Here is a 19,119-nt window from a genome sequence, read left to right as displayed (position 1 = left end):
TGGGGGGTACTGGGAGGGGCTGGGGGGGGACTGGGGGGCACTGGGAGAGACTGGGAAGGGACTGGGGGATACTGGGAGGGGACTGGGGTGACCCTGGCTCTGCTGTCCCCACATCCCCCATCCCCATGTTCCAAAACATCCCCAAAACGTCCCTAAACGTCCCCAAAATGTCCCCAAAATGCCCCAAAATGTCCCCAAAACGTGTCCCCCCCCCCCCACCTGCTCCAGGCTCCCGTCCTCCACGGCGGTGTCGAACTCCTGGTCCAGGATCTCGGCCAGGAACTGCTCCACCTCCTCCTGCTGCAGCCCCTCTGGGGGACACCGCTGTCACCCCAGTGTCCCCAGTATCCCCCAGTATCCTCCCAGTATCCCCCAGTATCCCCCTGTGTCACACAGTATCCCCCAGTATCCCCCCACTAACCCCAAGTATCCCCCCAGCGTCCCCCAGTATCCCCCCAGTACTCACAGTATCTCCCCAGTAACCCCCAGTATACCCCAGTATCCCCCCCAGTATCCCCCAGTATCCTCCCAGTATCCCCCAGTACCCTCCCAGTGTCCCCCCAGTGCCCTCCCAGCAGCTCAGCCAGGAACTGCTCCACCTCCTCCTGCTGCAGCCCCTCTGGGGGGGGGGTCACCGCTGTCACCCAGTGCCCCCAGTACCCCCCAGTACCCCCCCAGTGCCCCCCAGTATGCCGGCTCACCATTGTGCTGGAAGAAGTCCTGCAGGGCCCCCCCCAGCCAAGTCACCTTCTCGGGGCCGTGGGGGCCACCGAAGCCGTGGGTCACCGCCACCTGGGGGGGGGCACCCTCGTGTCACCCCCCCCAGTGTCACCCCCCCCCGGTGTCACCCCCTCCCCCCGGTGTCACCCCCCCAATCCCACCCCCCCCGACCCCAGAGCCCCCAAAGTGTCCCCTCCCCCCCCCCATGTCCCACTGACCCCCCCCAGCCCCCTCCCAAGCCCCGCCCCCCTCAGGCCACGCCCCCTTCGAGCCACGCCCATCATCAACCCGCCACGCCCCCATCCAGGCCACGCCCACCACCATGCCACGCCCCCACGCCCCACCCCTCCCTCACACCCCTGCCCCCTCCCACGCCCTGCTCCATTCAGGCCACGCCCCCTCTGACCCCGCCTACATCGAGGTCACGCCCCCTCGGACCACGCCCATCATCAGGCCACGCCCCCTCCACGCCCCGCCCACCACCATGCCCCGCCCACACACCTCTCCCCCATCCCCTCTCCCAACCCCCTCCCTCAGGCCCCGCCCACCATAAGGACACGCCCCTCTATGCCACGCCCCCTTTAAGCCACGCCCACCACCATAACCCACGCCCTGCCCCTCCCCCACGCTCCTCCCCCTGTCCCCTCCCCAGCCACCTCCCAGGCCCCTCCCCTCAGGCCACGCCCCCTCAGACCCCGCCCGCCATACGGCCACGCCCCTCTCCATGTCACGCCCCTTTAATGCCCCGCCCACCGCCATGCCACGCCCCCACCCCCTCTCCCAACCCCCTCCCACGCCCCTTCCCTCAGGGCCCGCCCACCCTGGCCACGCCCCCTTTAAGACACGCCCACCACCAGGCCACGCCCACTCCCTCAGGCCACGCCCCATTCTGGCCACGCCCATCATCAGGCCACGCCCCACAGCCCCGCTCCTCTCCCACCTCCCCCCTGCTCCCTCCCCTCCCCCTCCCCTCCAGCCCCCCCAGCCACCGCCCACCCCCAGGCCCCGCCCCCTTTAGGCCCCGCCCACCCCGTTAGGCCCCGCCCACCTGCAGCGCGGCCCATCCCCCCAGCACGGCGCGCACCCCCTGCGCGAACAGCGCCGCGCTGCCGCCCGCCGCCATGGCCGCCAGGCCCCGGCCAGACCCGGCCGGCCGAGCGCCGAGCGATCGAGCGGGGCCCCGGCGCGGCCAACGGGGCCAGGCGCGGCGAGTCGAGCGCCGAGCTAGCGAGCGGGGCTGGCCAGCCGAGCGCCGAGCTAGCGAGCGGAGCCCCCCGGAGGGGGCAGCGGGCTAGACCCGGCTAGCCGAGCGCCGAGCGATCGATCGGGGGGGCTATAGGGGCTCTATAGGGGCTCTATAGGGGCTCTATAGGGGCTTTGTGGTCTACAGGTCTTCTATAGGGGCTGTAGGAGGTATAGGTTCCATAGGCTCTATAGGGTCTATGGGGTCTATAGGGTCTCTAGGTCTTCTATAGGGGCTGTAGAAGGGTATATAGGGGCAGAGTGGGGCTATATGGGGCTATAGGGTCTATAAGTTTTATAGGTTCTATAGGAGGTATAGGGTCTATAGATTCTATAGGGGCTATAGGGGGTATATAGGGCACATATAGGGGCAGGGAGGGGCTATATGGGGCTATATGGGGCTATAGGGGCTATAGGTTTTATAGGTTCTATAGGAGTTATAGGGTCTATAGATTCTATAGGGGCTATAGAGGGTATATAGGGCACATATAGAGGCAGGGAGGGGCTATAGGGGGCTATAGGGTCTATAGGAGCTATGGGTTCTATAGGAGGTATAGGGCTTCTAGGGGCCATAGGGGGTATATAGCGGTACAGAGGGGCTGTAGGGGCTATAGGGTCTATAGGTTCTATAGGGGATACAGAGAGTATATAGGGGCAAAGAGGGGCTGTAGGTTCCATAGGGGCTCTAGGTTCTATCTATAGGGGCTACGCAGAGTTTATAGGGGTACAGGAGGGCTATAAGGGCTCTAGGTTCTATAGGGGCTATAGGGGGTACAGAGGGGCTGTAGGGGGTATAGGGGCTACAGGCTCTGTAGATTCTACAGGGGCTATAGTGGATATATAGGGGCACAGAGGGGCTATATGGGGCTATAGGAGCTATAGGGTCTATAGATTCTATAGGGGGGCTGTGGGGGCTATAGGTTCTATAGGGGCTATGGGCTCTACAGGAGGTACACAGGCTATAGGTTCTATAGGGGGTATATAGGGTGCAGAGGGGCTATAGGTTCTATAGGGGGTGCCTGGGGGCTATGGGGGCTATAGGTTCTGTGGGGGTTATAGGTACTATGGGGGGGGCATGGAGGTGCCCAAGCGCTATGGCACCTATAGGGCCTGTAGGGGGTGCACAGGGGCTATAGGGGGGGGCATAGGGGGTATCCTATGGGGGCTACAGGGGCTCTAGGGGGCATATGGGGTGCACAGGGGCTATGGGGGGGGCTATAGGGGGGCTATAGGGGCATGCTGGGGTGATCCAGGGCTGCACAGGGGCTATAGGGGATGTGCAGGGGCTGGGGGGGGGTATAGGGGGGCACACGGGGGCTATAGGAGGAGCTGGGGGGGGTCTATATGGGTGCACGGGGTCTATAGGGGGCGGGTGGGGGGGCTATAGGGGTCTATGGGTACACCGAGTGTCCATAGGGGGTCTATAGGAGGCTTGGGCGGGGGGGGGGGCTATAGGGTATATGGGGGGGCTATAGGGTATATGGGGGGGGGCTATAGGGGTCTATGGGGACGCCGAGTGTCCATAGGGGGTCTATAGGGGGCTTGGGCGGGGGGGGGGGACACGCACGGGGTCTATGGGGGGGCTATAGGGTCTGGGGGGGGGCTATAGGGTATATGGGGGGGCAATGGGGGCTGTGGGGGTGTGCAGGGGCTATAGGGGGGGCTGTGGGGGGGGTCCCTGTAGCATCCCCTATAGATCGTGGGGGGGGGGCTCCCCCCTTTCCCCTCCCCATGCCCCGGAAGCGTTCCCCCGGCAGGAAGCGAGCAGCCGGGGGGGGGGACGGAGGGGGGGGGGGGCACGCACCCACCCCCACCCTGGGCTGCAGGGAGCCTTTATTTTGGGGGGGGGGACACAGCAGGCCTCGCCCCCCCCAGCTTCACCCTAATTAACCCTCGTTAAGTCACCCTAATTAATCCCCCCCCCCCCCCGGCAGGGCACCGCTGGACGCCGCGACGCCAGGTGACCCCCCCGGCACGACCCCCCCCCCCCCGGGGTGGGGGGGGCCTGGGCGTCATTGTCACCGCTGGGGGGGGGGGGGCATCCCAATTTGTCATTGTCACCCTTGGGGACATCGTTTTATTTTGGGGGGGGGGCATTCATCATCATTGTCACCCTTGGGGGCATTAATTTCGGGGGGGGGGGGTCCCAATTTGTCATTGTCATCTTTGGGGACACCCTTCTTTTTTTTTGGGGGGGGGGGGTCCCAATTTGTCATTGTCACCCTTGGGGACACCCTTTTTTCTTTGGGGGGGGGCATTCATCATCATTGCCACCCTCGGGGAAATCCTTTTTTGGGGGGGGGTCCTGGTTGTCATTGTCATCTTTGGGGACAGCTTTCTTTGGGGGGGGGGGATCATAAATTATCATTGCCACCTTTGTCTACATCCTTCTTTTTTTTTTGGGGGGGGGGCATCCCTGGTCATTGTCACCCTTGGGGACATCCTTATTTTTTTTGGGGGGGGGCATCCCCGGTCATCATTGTCATCCCAGGGGGCATCTTTCTTTGAGGGGGGGGGCATCCCTGGTCATTGTCACCCTTGGGGACATCCTTTTTTTTTTGGGGGGGGGGGGACATCCCTGGTCATCATTGTCACCCTTGGGGACATCCTTTTGGGGGGGGCATTCTTGGTCATCATTGTCACCCCTGGGGACATCCTTTTTGGGGGGGGGTGACATCCCAACTCATCATTATCATCCTCGGGGGCATCCCTCTTTTATTTTTTTTTTGGGGGGGGGGCATCCCAAATCATTTTGTCACCCTTGGGGACATCCTTTTGAAGGGGGGGGACACCCCAACTCCTCATTGTTACCCCTGGGGACATTTCTCCTTTTTTTTTTTTTGGGGGGGGGACACAACACACATCAACTCCTCATGGGCACTACTGGGGACATCCTTCTTTTTTTTTTTTGGGGGGGGACACCCCTGGAAATCACTGTCACCGCTGGGGACACCTTGGTTCATCATTGTCACCCCTTGGGGACACCCCTTTTATTTTTTATTTTTTGGGGGGGGGCACCTCAACTCATTGCCGTCCCCTTTGGGGACACCCCTCCATTTTGGGGGGGCACCCAGGCATCACGTTTCGGACTGGGGGGGGCAACACCTCAACTCATCGCCGTCCCCGCCGCGGCGTAGGCACCGCCTCGGGGCCACCATGGCCACCGACTCGGGGGACCCCGGCAGCACCGGGGACCCCGAAAAACCCCACGGGACCCCCCTGGAAGAGCCCCCCAACGCCCCGGAGAAGACCCGCTTCATCCGCAAGAGCGTGGAGATGGTGGAGGACGAGCGGGCCCCCCCGGCCGACCCCCCCCGGGAGAAGGCCAAGCAGGAGATCGAGGAAGAGGCCGAGATGAAGGCCGTGGCCACCTCGCCCGGCGGCCGCTTCCTCAAATTCGACATCGAGCTGGGCCGGGGGGCTTTCAAGACGGTTTTCAAGGGTTTTGACACCGACACCTGGGTGGAGGTGGCCTGGTGCGAGCTCCAGGTGAGGCCCCGCGGGGCTGGGGGGGGGCACGGTTGGGTGCGCGGCGGCGCCGACGTCTTCGGTTCTTCGTTACGGCGTCGCGCGGTGAACGGCGCGCCCAATGATTTGGGGGATTTGTCAGAGAAAGTGTTCCGACTTCCCCGTGAGGCCAACGTTTGGGTCCTCAAATTTGTCTTGATTCCCCCTCCTGAAGTCCAGGAGCCTCCAAAATTGGCCATGAACCCTACAGTTGGCCCCTCAAATTCGTCTTAAATTCTCCCCAAAATCAACGATTCTCCAAATTGACCATGAACCCTACAGTTGGCCTCTCAAACTCATCTTAAATCTCCCCAAAAATCTCCAAATTGACCATGAACCCTATGGTTGACCCCTCAAACTCATCTTGAACAGCCCCAAAATCAACAATTCTCCAAACCCAACAATGAACCCTACAGTTGGCCTCTCAAACTCATCTTAAATTCTCCCCAAAATCAAGGATTCTCCAAAATTGGCCACGAACCCTACAGTTGGCCCCTCAAATTCATCTTAAATCTCCCCCAAAATCAACGATTCTCCAAATTGACCATGAACCCTACAGTTGGCCCCTCAAACTCATCTTGAACAGCCCCAAAATCAAGGATTCTCCAAACTCAACAATGAACCCTACAGCTGGCCCCTCAAACTCATCTTAAATCTCCCCAAAAATCTCCAAATTGACCATGAACCCTACAGTTGGCCCCTCCACCTCATCTTGACCCCTCCCAAAGTCAACGATACTCCGAGTTCGCCAATCGGCCTTGTAATTACGCCCTAAAAACTCATCGATCCTTTCATCGAAGCCCTCAAACTTCGCAGTTTACCCATTTTTTTTCCATTTTTTTATCCATCATTTCGTTCTTCAAGCTCACTGCTGACACCCCGATTCACAAGGTGCCCTTCCAACAACCCCCAAAATTTGTCGTCAAAGCCCCAGTTCGCCCATTTACCCACTAAATCCATTATTTATGCTCTTTAACTCGTTGTCCCTGTTGCGTTCCTCAACCGCCTTACAAAATCAACCCACGAAAGCCTCAAATTCGTCATCCTTCTCCCCAAACCGATGGCGAGCCCCTTTTTTCTGCCGCATAACCCCCCCTTTCGCCCCCTCCCCAGGACCGCAAGCTGACCAAGGCGGAGCAGCAGAGGTTCAAGGAGGAGGCGGAGATGCTGAAGGGGCTGCAGCACCCCAACATCGTCCGCTTCTACGACTCGTGGGAGTCCACGCTCAAGGGCAAGAAGTGCATCGTCCTCGTCACCGAGCTGATGACGTCGGGCACCCTCAAGACGTGAGTCGGTTGGGGAGATGGGGGGTGGAAAAACATTTTGGGGTGGTGGCACGCCGCGGGACGAGGCGCCCCCCGACCCGCCCGCAGGTACCTGAAGAGGTTCAAGGTGATGAAGCCCAAGGTGCTGCGGAGCTGGTGCCGGCAGATCTTGAAGGGTCTCCACTTCCTCCACACCCGCACGCCCCCCATCATCCACCGCGACCTCAAGTGTGACAACATCTTCATCACCGGCCCCACGGGCTCCGTCAAGATCGGCGACCTGGGCTTGGCCACCCTCATGCGCACCTCCTTCGCCAAGAGCGTCATCGGTAAGCCGTGCCGTGCCCGCCCGTTGGCCAACGCTCAACGGGCCAACGCTCAACGAGCCAACACTCAACGAGCCAACGCTCAACACTCAATGCTCAACGCTCAACGAGCCAACGCTCAACGCTCAACGTTGGCCAACGCTTGACGGTGGCCTGTTGGCTCTTCCCCCCCAACCAGGGACGCCGGAGTTCATGGCGCCGGAGATGTACGAGGAGCGCTACGACGAGTCGGTGGACGTCTACGCCTTCGGGATGTGCATGCTGGAGATGGGCACCTCCGAGTACCCCTACTCCGAGTGCCAAAACGCCGCCCAGATCTACCGCAAAGTCACCAGCGTGGGTGCTCGTCCCCCGTGCCTTGCCCCGGCGTGGTGGTGGTGGTGGTGGCATCACCCGGGGGTTCCTCCGCTCGTAGGGCATCAAGCCGGCGAGTTTCAACAAGGTGACGGACCCGGACGTGAAGGAGATCATCGAGGGCTGCATCCGGCAGAACAAGGCGGAGAGGTGGGAGAATCGGGGAGCCTACGGGGACCCCCGCCCCGTGTCCCGCCCCGTGTCCCACCCCGTGTCCCACCCCGTGTCCCCGCTCACAGGCTCTCCATCCGGGACCTGCTGAACCACGCGTTCTTCGCGGAGGACACGGGGCTGCGGGTGGAGCTGGCGGAGGAGGACGGGGGCTTGGACTCCTCCCTGGCGCTCCGTCTCTGGGTGGAGGACCCCAAAAAGCTGAAGGGGAAGCACAAGGACAACGAGGCCATCGAGTTTAGCTTCGACCTGGAGTCCGATGTCCCCGAGGAGGTGGCCTACGAGATGGTGAGTGGCACGGGGCGCTGGGGGGGAGGTTGTGAGGCTGAAGCTCCTCTGAGGTTGGCTCTTGAACCACCCCAAAAACTCAATGAACCTCCAGGTTCACAGCGAACGTGATGGTTGGCTCCCCAAACTCAAGTCAAGGATCCTCCCAGTTCACCTATGAGCCCTATGGTTGACCCCTCTAACTCGTCTTGAACCCCCACAAAGTCAGTGAACCTCCAAATTCACCGTGGTTGGCCTCAAATTCGTTACTGAGGTCTTCACAAAGTCGTTGAAGCTCCAAATTGACTCTGAACCCTACGGTTGGTCCCTGAAACTCAACTTAACCCCTCCCCAAAAATCAACGATCTTCCCAATTGGCTTGTGAACCCAACGGTTGACCCCTCTAACACATCCTGAATCCCCCAAAAGTCAATGAACCTCCAAGATTGACCCCTCTAACTCATCCCAAACCCCCCAAAAGTCAATGAGCCTCCAAGATTGACCCCTCTAACTCATCCCAATCCCCCTAAAAGTCAATAAACCTCCAAGATCATCAATGAACCTTGTGGTTGACTCATCTAAGTCATTCTGCCCCCCAAAAAGTCAATGAACCTCCAAAATTGACCCCTCCAACTCATCCCAAACCCCCCAAAAGTCAATGAACCTCCAAGATTGACCCCTCTAACTCATCCCAAACCCTCCAAAAGTCAATGAACCTCCAAGATCATCAATGAACCCTATGGTTGACCCCTCTAACTCATCCCGAACCCCCCAAAAGTCAACGAACCTCCAAGATTGACCCTTCTAACTCATCCCAAACCCCCCAAAAGTCAATGAACCTCCAAGATTGACCCCTCCAACTCATCCCCAACCCCCCAAAAGTCAATGAACCTCCAAGATTGACCCCTCTAACTCATCCCAAACCCCCCAAAAGTCAATGAACCTCCAAGATCATCAATGAACCTTGTGGTTGACTCATCTAAGTCATTCTGCCCCCCAAAAAGTCAATGAACCTCCAAGATTGACCCCTCTAACTCATCCTGAACCCCCCAAAAGTCAATGAACCTCCAAGATTGACCCCTCCAACTCATCCCAACCCCCCCAAAAGTCAATGAACCTCCAAGATTGACCCCTCCAACTCATCCCAACCCCCCCAAAAGTCAATGAGCCTCCAAAATTGACCCATCTAACTAATTTCAAACCCCCCAAAAGTCAATGAACCTCCAAGATTGACCCCTCTAACTCATCCCAAACCCCCCAAAAGTCAATGAACCCCCAAGATCATCAATGAACCCAACGGTTGCCCCCTCAAACTCGCGTAGAACCCCCCCAAGAGCCAACCATCCTCCAAGCCCACCGTGCTCCGCTCCCCACGGCCTCCCCTCTCTCCCCCATCAGGTGAAATCCGGCTTCTTCCACGAGAGCGACTCCAAAGCCGTGGCCAAATCCATCCGGGACCGCCTGGCGCTGGTGAGGAAGATGAGGGAGAGGAAGCAGGCGGAGGGCCGGGGGGCCATCCCCGAAAATGAGGACACCGAGGTGGACCAGCACGTCCGGCAGCAGCTCCTGCGGCAGCAGACCCCCGCCACCGGTGAGAGACCCCCCCAGAATTGTCCCCAACTCTGTCCCCATCGTGGTGGACCCCAAAATTTGCCCAACGCTGCGTGGTCAACAGCTGAGGTCCTCTTGGAGAACAGCGCTGGATCGGAGGCCACCGGGTGCTACCAGGGGGTAGGTGGCTCCCGAGGACACCCACGGTCCCCCAACCTCGTCCCCTTGTCCCCAACCTCATCCCCTTGACCCAACCTTGTCCCCTTGACCCAACCTCGTCCCCTTGACCCAACTTCGTCCCCTTGACCCAACCTCGTTCCCTTGACCCAACCTTGTCCCCTTGACCCAACCGTGTCCCCTTGTCCCCAAACTCATCCCCTTGACCCGACCGTGTCCCCTTGACCCAAACTCATCCCCTTGACCCAACCTCGTCCCCAACCTTGTCCCCTTGACCCAACCTCATCCCCTTGACCCAACCTCGTCCCCTTGACCCAACCTCATCCCCTTGACCCGTGTCCCCTTGACCCAACCTCGTCCCCTTGACCCAACCTCGTCCCCTTGACCCAACTGCGTCCCCTTGACCCAACCTTGTCCCCAACCGTGTCCCCTTGACCCAACCGTGTCCCCTTGACCCAACCTCGTCCCCTTGACCCAAACTCATCTCCTTGACCCAACCTCGTCCCCTTGACCCAACCTTGTCCCCAACCGTGTCCCCTTGACCCAACCTCATCCCCTTGACCCAACCTCATCCCCTTGACCCAACCATGTCCCCTTGACCCAATCGTGTCCCCTTGACCCATCCTTGTCCCCTTGACCCAACCTTGTCCCCAACCTTGTCCCCTTGACCCAACCTCGTCCCCTTGACCCATCCTTGTCCCCTTGACCCAACCTTGTCCCCAACCTTGTCCCCTTGACCCAACCTCATCCCCTTGACCCAACCTCGTCCCCTTGACCCAACCGTGTCCCCTTGACCCAACTTCGTCCCCTTGACCCAACCTCGTCCCCTTGACCCAACATTGTCCCCAACCGTGTCCCCTTGACCCAACCTCGTCCCCTTGACCCAACCTCATCCCCTTGACCCAACCTTGTCCCCAACTGTGTCCCCTTGACCCAACTTCGTCCCCTTGACCCAACCTTGTCCCCTTGAAGCCACCACTGCCACTTGTCCCACAGGTCCCCTTTGGCACGGAGGGGATAGCGCCGGATGTCCCCGCGGTGCCACCACCACCCGTGCCACCGGCCTCGTCCCAGCTGGAGGCCACCACCGTGGATGGGCAGAGCCGGGCTGGTGGCCCCGTCACCGGTGTCAGGGGGGACACTGGCCAAGCGGTGACACCGGTGGCAGGGGCAGCGAGGGTCCAGACGGCTCCCGGTGCACCGGGGACGGTGATGGGGATGCCGCCGGCTCCAGGGATGCCACAAGCTCTGGTGATGCCACCAGCTCCAGGGATGTCACCGGCCCCAGGGATGCCACCGGGTCAAGGGATGCCACCAGCCCCAGGGATGCCATTGATCCAAGGGATGCCACCGGTCCCAGGGATGCCACCAGCTCCCGAGCTGTCATCTCAGCTGGTCCCTGGCATGCAGCCGCAGATGGCCACAGGGATGCCACAAGCTCTGGTGATGCCACCAGCCCCGGGGATGCCACCAGGTCAAGGGATGCCACCAGCTTCAGGGATTCAGATGGCTCCTGAGATGCCACCGGTCCCAGGGATGCCACCGGGTCAGGGGATGCCACCAGCTCCAGGGATGTCACCAGCCCCGGGGATGCCACCGGGTCAAGGGATGCCACCAGGTCAAGGGATGCCACCAGCCCCAGGGTTGCCACCAGCCCCAGGGATGCCATCAGCTCCAGGAATGCCACCAGGTCAAGGGATGCCACCAGCCCCAGGGTTGTCACCAGCCCCGGGGATGCTACCAGCTCCTGAGATGCCACCAGGTCAAGGGATGCCATCGGGTCAAGGGATGCCACCAGCCCCAGGAATGTCACCAGCCCCAGGGATGTCACCAGCCCCAGGAATGTCACCAGCTCCAAGGATTCACTTGGCTCCTGAGATGCCACCAGGTCAAGGGATGCCACCAACCCCAGCAATGCCACCAACCCCAGCGATGCCACCAACCCCAGCAATGCCACCAGCCCCAGCAATGCCACCAGCCCCAGCGATGCCACCAGCAGAGGCCACCCCACGGGACGTCCCCGGTGTCCCCGACCCCACCGCCACCAAACCCGACCGCAGCCGGCAGCGCCGAGCCTCCTGCCCGCGGCCGGACAAGGGCGCCCGCTTCCAGCTCACCGTCCTGCAGGTCGGTCTGGGGACACGGGACGGGGCCGGGGGGGGGACACGGGGACACCCCTAAAAAACCGTGCCCCCTCCCCAGGTCTCGTCCCCGGGGGACAACACGGTGGAGTGCCAGCTGGAGACGCACGACAGCAAGATGGTGACCTTCAAGTTCGACGCCGACGGGGACGCCCCCGAGGACATCGCCGACTACATGGTGACCCCCCCAGGACCCCAAAAAATCCTTTGACTTTCCCCTAAGAATCACCCCAAAATCTCCCCTAATCCCCAAAACTCCACCTAACCCCCAAACCCCTCAAAGCTTCCCCAAAAGCCTCAAAACGTCTTCCAAATCTCTCCAGACCTCTCCAAAACCGCTCAAAACTTCCCCCAAACCACTCAAAACCTCCCAAAATTCCTCAAAACCTTCTCAAATCCCTCAAAACCTCCACCAAACCCCTCAAAACCTCCCCAAATCCCTCAAAACCTCTTCCAAATTCCTTAAAACCTCTTCCAAGTCCCTGAAAACCTCTTTCAAACCCCTCCAGACCTCTCCAAAACCGCTCAAAACTTCCCCAAAACCACTCAAAACCTCCCCAAATTCCTCAAAACCTTCTCAAATCCCTCAAAACCTCCACCAAACCCCTCAAAGCCTCCCCAAATCCCTCAAAACCACTTCCAAATCCCTTAAAACCTCTTCCAAATCCCTCAAAACCTCTTCCAAATCCCTTAAAACCTCTTCCAAACCCATCCAGACCTCTCCAAAACCACTCAAAAGCTCCCAAAATTCCTCAAAACCTCCCCAAAATCCCTCAAAACCTCCCCCGAACCCTTCAGAAACTCCCCCAAAACCCTTAAAACCTCCCAAAATCCCACAAAACCTCCTCAAATCCCTCAAACCCTCCCCAAACTCATCAAAACCTCCCCAAAACCTATCAAAACCTCCCCTAAACCCTTCAAAACCTCCCAAATCCTCCCCAAACTCCCTCAAAGCCTCCCCAATCCCCGTCAAAACTTCTCCAAAATCCCTCAAAACCTCCCCAAACTTCTCCAAACCTCCCCTAAAACAACCCAAACCTCAGAATCTCCTCCAAACCTCCCCAAACCTCCCCAAAACCCCTTCAAAGCCTCCCCAAATCCCTTCCAAGCCTTCCCCGATCCACCCCAAACCTCTTCAAAGCCTCCCCAAATCCCTCGAAAGCTCTTCCAAACCTCCCCAAAACCCCTCAAAACCTCCCGAAATCCCTCAAAACCTCCCCAATCCTCCTCAAAGCCTCCCCAAACCCCCTCAAATTCTCCCCAAATCCCTCAAAACCTCCCCTAAACCCTTCAAAACCTCCCAAATCCTCCTCAAAGCCTCCCCAAACCCCCTCAAAGCCTCCCCAAGCCCCCTCAAAACCTCCCCAAATCCCTCAAAACCTCCCCTAAACCCTTCAAAACCTCCCAAATCCTCCTCAAAGCCTCGCCAAACCCCCTCAAATTCTCCCCAAATCCCTCAAAACCTCCCCTAAACCCTTCAAAATCTCCCAAATCCTCCTCAAAGCTTCCCCAAACCCCCTCAAAGCCTCCCCAAACCCCCTCAAAACCTCCCCAAATCCCTCAAAACCTCCCCAAAACCTCTCAAAACCTCCCAAATCCTCCTCAAAGCCTCCCCAAACCCCCTCCAAACCCCCTCCAAACCTCCCCCAACCCACCCCAAACCCCTTCAAAGCCTCCCCGAACCCCCTCAAAACCTCCCCGAACCCCCTCAAAACCTCCCCAAAACCTCTCAAAACCTCCCCAAATCTCTCAAAACCTCCCCTAAACCCTTCAAAACCTCCCCAAATCCCTCAAAACCTCCCAAATCCTCCCCAAAGCCTCCCCAAACCCCCTCCAAACCCCTCCAAACCTCCCCCAACCCACCCCAAACCCCTTCAAAGCCTCCCCGAACCCCCTCAAAACCTCCCCGAACCCCCTCAAAACCTCCCCAAAACCTCTCAAAACCTCCCCAAATCCTTCAAAACCTCCCCAAACCCCTCAAAACCTCCCCAAATCCCTCAAAACCTCCCCAAAACCTCTCAAAACCTCCCAAATCCTCCTCAAAGCCTCCCCAAACCCCCTCCAAACCCCTCCAAACCTCCCCCAACCCACCCCAAACCCCTTCAAAGCCTCCCCGAACCCCCTCAAAACCTCCCCGAACCCCCTCAAAACCTCCCCAAAACCTCTCAAAACCTCCCCAAATCCTTCAAAACCTCCCCAAACCCCTCAAAACCTCCCCAAATCCCTCAAAACCTCCCCAAAACCTCTCAAAACCTCCCAAATCCTCCTCAAAGCCTCCCCAAACCCCCTCCAAACCCCTCCAAACCTCCCCCAACCCACCCCAAACCCCTTCAAAGCCTCCCCGAACCCCCTCAAAACCTCCCCGAACCCCCTCAAAACCTCCCCAAAACCTCTCAAAACCTCCCCAAATCTCTCAAAACCTCCCCTAAACCCTTCAAAACCTCCCCAAATCCCTCAAAACCTCCCAAATCCTCCCCAAAGCCTCCCCAAACCCCCTCCAAACCCCCTCCAAACCTCCCCCAACCCACCCCAAACCCCTTCAAAGCCTCCCCGAACCCCCTCCAAACCTCCCCAAAACCTCTCAAAACCTCGTAAAACACCCCATAAAAAATAAAAACGCCCCCCCCCAAATCCTTTGCGTCCTCCCCCCCCCAGGTCGAGGACAACTTCGTGCTGGAGGCCGAGCGGGAGAAATTCGTGGAGGAGCTGAAGGCCATCGTGGTCCAGGCTCAGGGGCTCCTCCGCCCCCCCGCCTCGGACCCCCAAGTGCCCCACGGGCCCCCCCAGGGCGAAAGCGTCCCCCACTCGTCCCCCATCGGGCGGTGGAGGTTCTGCATCAACCAGACCATCCGCAACCGGGAGGTCCACGGTGAGTCACGACGGGGTGGTGGGAGGGGGGCGACGCGTCGGGGACGGCGGTGGGTGACCCCCCGTTGGGTGTCCCCTTTCTCGTGGGGGTGTCCCCATCTAGGTCCTGGGGGGCCACCGCATGGACGGAGGGCGATGGGGACGTCCCGCGCCGAGCAGGATGCGGCCGTGGAGCAGGGTGCGCCAACGGGTGTCGCCGGGCCCCAAGAGTTGGGTGTCCCCCAAGGATTGGGGACAGTCATTGGAGGACCCCAAGAGTTGGGTGTCCCCCAAGGATTGGGGACAGTCATCGGAGGACCCCAAGAGTTGGGTGTCCCCCAAGGATTGGGGACAATTGTCACTGGACCCCAAGAGTTGGGTGTCCCTCAAGGATTGGGGACAATCATTGGAGGACCCCAAGAGTTGGGTGTCCCCCAAGGCTTGGGGACAATTGTCACCGGACCCCAAGAGTTGGGTGTCCCCCAAGGCTTGGGGACAATCTCCACCGGACCCCAAGAGTTGGGTGTCCCCCACGGCTTGGGGACAATCTCCACCGGACCCCAAGAGTTGGGTGTCCCCCAAGGCTTGGGGACAATCTCCACCGGACCCCAAGAGTTGGACGCACCCAAGGGACCGGAGATGACGGTCACGGGGCACCAAGACCTGGATGTCCCCCAAGGGTTGGGGACAATCATCACGAGACCCCAGGAGCCGGAGCTGGTTGTCACCGCACCCCAAGAACCAGCTGTCCCCCAAGGCCTGGTGACGACGGCCACCCACCCTTGGGACCTGGACGCACCCAAGGGACCGGAGGGGATTGTCCCCGAACCCCAAGATCTGGGTGTCCCCCAAGGATTGGGGACAATCGCCACCGGACCCCAAGAGTTGGGTGTCCCCCAAGGATTGGGGACAATAATTGGTGGACCCCAAGAGTTGGGTGTCCCCCAGGGCTTGGGGACAATCGCCCCTGGAGCTTGGGAGCAGGATGCACCCAAGGGACCGGAGACAATCGTCCCCAAAGCCCACGGCGATGACTTGGGTGCCCCCCAAGGACCGGGGACGATTGTCACCAGTTCTTGGGACCAGGAGGCACCCAAGGGACAGGAGGTGACCGCCACCCACCCCCAAGAGTTGGGTGTCCCTCAAGGACCGGGGACAACTGCCACCAACGCGTGGGACCTGGAGGCACCCAAGGGTGCCAAGACGATCGTCACCAAACCCCAAGAGCTGGATGCGCCCAAGGGGCTGGAGATGATTGTCCCCGAACCCCAAGAGTTGGGTGTCCCCCAAGGCTTGGGGACAGTCATCGGAGGACCCCAAGAGTTGGGTGTCCCCCAAGGATTGGGGACAGTCATTGGAGGACCCCAAGAGTTGGGTGTCACCCAAGGCTTGGGGACAATTGTCATGGGAGGACCCCAAGAGTTGGGTGTCCCCCAAGGATTGGGGACAGTCATGGGAGGACCCCAAGAGTTGGGTGTCCCCCAAGGATTGGGGACAATCATCAACGGACCCCAAAAGTTGGGTGTCCCCCAAGGCTTGGGGACACTCGTCCCCAACACTTGGGACCTGGAAGCACCCAAGGGTGCGGAGACGACCGTCCCCGACCCCCAAGATCTGGGCGTCCCCCACATTTTGGGGCCGATCCCCTCCACCCCCCAAAAGCTGAGCGTCCCCCAAGACACGGGGACGCCCCCCTCCGCCTCTTGGGACCGCGCCGCACCCAAGGGCCCCTCTGAGCTGGGTCCCCAGGTCCCAGAGGAACCCAAGGGCCCCGAGCAGGTCGTGGGGGGTCCCCAAACCCCCGATGTCCCCCCCGCGCCCCCCCCGGCCATCCTCACCCTGGACCAGCAGCTCCGCACCCTGCTCTACCCCGAGGGTCACCGCGACGCCCCCAGCCTCCGGCCACCGTCCCCGGACCCCAAGGTGAGTTGGGACCCTGGGGGGGGGGATATGGGGTTGTTTGGGGGGGGTTATGGGGGAGTTTGGGGTCCCAAAGGTGATTAGGGGTCCTAAGGGGCAGCTGGGGGGGCTATGGGGGTAGTTTGGGGGGGGCTATGGGGTATTTTGGGGTCCCAAGGGGCAGTTTGGGGGGGCTATGGGGGCAGTTTGGGGTCCCAAGGGGCACCCAGGGGGGGGCTATGGGGCAGTTTTGGGGTCTATGGGGGCAGTTTGGGGGTCTATGGGGTATTTTGGGGTCCCAAATGGCACCTGGGGGGGCTATGGGGGCAGTTTGGGGGTCTATGGGGGCAGTTTGGGGTCCCAAGGGGCACTTGGGGGGGCTATGGGGGCAGTTTGGGGGCTCTATGGGGTATTTTGGGGTCCCAAGGGGCACCTGGGGGGGCTATGGGGGCAGTTTGGGGGGGTCTATGTGGTATTTTGGGGTCCCAAGGGGCAGCTGGGGGGGCTATGGGGGCAGTTTGGGGTCCCAAGGGGGCAGTTTGGGGGGGCTGTGGGGTATTTTGGGGTCCTAAGGGGCACCTGGGGGGGCTATGGGGCAGTTTTGGGGTCTATGGGGGCAGTTTGGGGTCCCAAGGGGCACTTGGGGGGCTATGGGGCAGTTTGGGGGCTCTATGGGGTATTTTGGGGTCCCAAGGGGCACCTGGGGGGGCTATGGGGGCAGTTTGGGGGGGGGCTATGGGGTATTTTGGGGTCCCAAGGGGCAGCTGGGGGGCTATGGGGGCAGTTTGGGGTCCCAAGGGGGCAGTTTGGGGGGGCTGTGGGGTATTTTGGGGTCCTAAGGGGCACCTGGGGGGGCTATGGGGCAGTTTTGGGGTCTATGGGGGCAGTTTGGGGTCCCAAGGGGCAGCTGGGGGGTCTATGGGGGCAGATTGGGCGTCTATGGGGTATTTTGGGGTCCCAAGGGGGAACTGGGGGGGCTATGGGGGCAGTTTGGGGGGGTCTATGGGGGCAGTTTGGGGTCCCAAGGGGCAGCTGGGGGGGCTATGGGGGCAGTTTGGGGGGGTCTATGGGGTATTTTTGGGTCCCAATTGGTACTTGGGGGGGCCTATGGGGGGGTCACCTCACCTTGCCCCCCCCCCAAATCCCCAATTCCCTCAGGACGCCCCCCCCGGAGGATATTTCGGGATCCGTTTCCACTGCCCCCGCCTGAAAAACCCCGTTAGCAAGAAAACCTGGAGCCGAAAACTAAAAAATTGGGCCCGCCGCGCCGCCGCCCTCGGGGGGGGGCGACCCCGACCAGGTAACCCCCCCCCCAAAAAAAAAAAATAAAAAAATCCCCCTCCTCAAATTTTATCCCTCCCCAAATTTACCCCCACCAAAAAATCCCCCAATTTCCCCCCCCAAATCCCCCCTTTCCTAAATTTTACCCCCCCAAGATTTACCCCCCCCCAAAAAAATCCCCTAATTTCCCCCCCAAAATCCCCTTCCCCAAATTTTACCCCCCCAAAATTTACCCCCCCGCAAAAAAATCCCCCAATTTCCCCCCCAAAATCCCCCCCTCCCCCAATTTCCCCCCCCAATTTCCCCCCCCCAACCCCATTATTTTGGTATTTGGGGTGGGGGGGGGCCCAAATTCAGCCCCCGACCCCCGTCCCCCCCCCCCAACTTTTGGGTCTTTTTCGGGCAGGGGAGGCGGAGGAGAATTTTGGGGACCCCCCCTGCGGAGCGGATGGGGACCCCCCCCCCGGGGGGAGCCGAGACGGGGGGCGGCCGGCGGGGGCGACTGCAGGTGGGTAAGGGGGGGGAGGGGGTGGGGGGCCCCAAAATCACCCCCAGGGACCCCAAAATCAGCCCCTGGGACCCCAAATTTGCCCCCAGGGACCCCAAAATCGCCCCCAGGGACCCCAAAATTTGCCCCCAGGGACCCCAAATCACCCCCAGGGACCCCACAATTGCCCCCAGGGACCCCAAAATCACCCCCAAGGACCCCAAAATCGCCCCCATGGACCCCAAAATCAGCCCCCAAGACCCCAAAATTGCCCCAGGGACCCAAAAATCACCCCCAGGACCCCAAAATCAGCCCCCAGGACCCCACATTTGCCCCAGGGACCCAAAAATCACCCCCAGGACCCCAAAATTAGCTCCCAGGACCCCAAATCACCCCCAGGGACCCCAAAATCAGCCCCCAGGACCCCAAATTTGCCCCAGGGACCCAAAAATCACCCCCAGGACCCCAAAATCAGCCCCCAGGACCCCACATTTGCCCCAGGGACCCAAAAATCACCCCCAGGACCCCAAAATCAGCTCCCAGGACCCCAAATCACCCCCAGGGACCCCAAAATCGCCCCCAGGGACCCCAAATTTGCCCCCAGGACCCCAAAATTGCCCCCAGGGACCCCAATATCACCCCCAAGGACCCCAAATTGCCCCCGAAGGACCCCAGATCGCTCCATAGGGACCCCCAAGTGCCCCATAAGGCCCCAAGAGCCCCATGGAGATCCCAAACTGCCCCATAGCCCCCCCTAACTGCCCCCATAGCCCCCCAGGTGCCCCTTCAGACCCCAAAATACCCCATAGACCCCCCAACTGCCCCCATAGCCCCCCAGGTGCCCCTTGGGACCCCAAAATACCCCATAGACCCCCAAACTGCCC

At 60.5% G+C, this 19,119-nt stretch overlaps 1 protein-coding gene and 1 long non-coding RNA gene across 2 annotated transcripts; one reads left to right on the top strand and one right to left on the bottom strand.

Annotated features, from left to right (window-relative positions):
- Positions 1-592: 592 nt before the first annotated feature.
- On the bottom strand, positions 593-1,824 carry LOC116501752. The gene is made up of 3 exons (XR_004254512.1): positions 1,769-1,824; positions 702-792; positions 593-619 (listed from the first exon to the last, which is right to left on the bottom strand). It is a non-coding gene; the product is annotated as an uncharacterized LOC116501752 (long non-coding RNA).
- A 3,096-nt stretch (positions 1,825-4,920) lies between these two features.
- On the top strand, positions 4,921-18,256 carry LOC116501751 (serine/threonine-protein kinase WNK2-like; the record flags this gene model as incomplete). Its single annotated transcript, XM_032207325.1, has 14 exons — positions 4,921-5,451; positions 6,583-6,755; positions 6,843-7,063; positions 7,239-7,396; positions 7,476-7,564; positions 7,654-7,873; positions 9,251-9,443; positions 9,528-9,583; positions 10,577-11,707; positions 11,783-11,899; positions 14,377-14,590; positions 14,693-16,491; positions 17,626-17,767; positions 18,155-18,256. Coding segments are annotated over exons 1-14 (4,948 nt in total), but the record flags the coding sequence as incomplete, so codon positions are not given.
- Positions 18,257-19,119: the final 863 nt, after the last annotated feature.

The sequence above is a fragment of the Aythya fuligula genome, unplaced genomic scaffold (genome assembly GCF_009819795.1).
Source record: "Aythya fuligula isolate bAytFul2 unplaced genomic scaffold, bAytFul2.pri scaffold_98_arrow_ctg1, whole genome shotgun sequence".
Classification (NCBI taxonomy): Eukaryota; Metazoa; Chordata; class Aves; order Anseriformes; family Anatidae; genus Aythya; species Aythya fuligula.
This window is presented reverse-complemented; position numbering and strand designations above follow the sequence as displayed.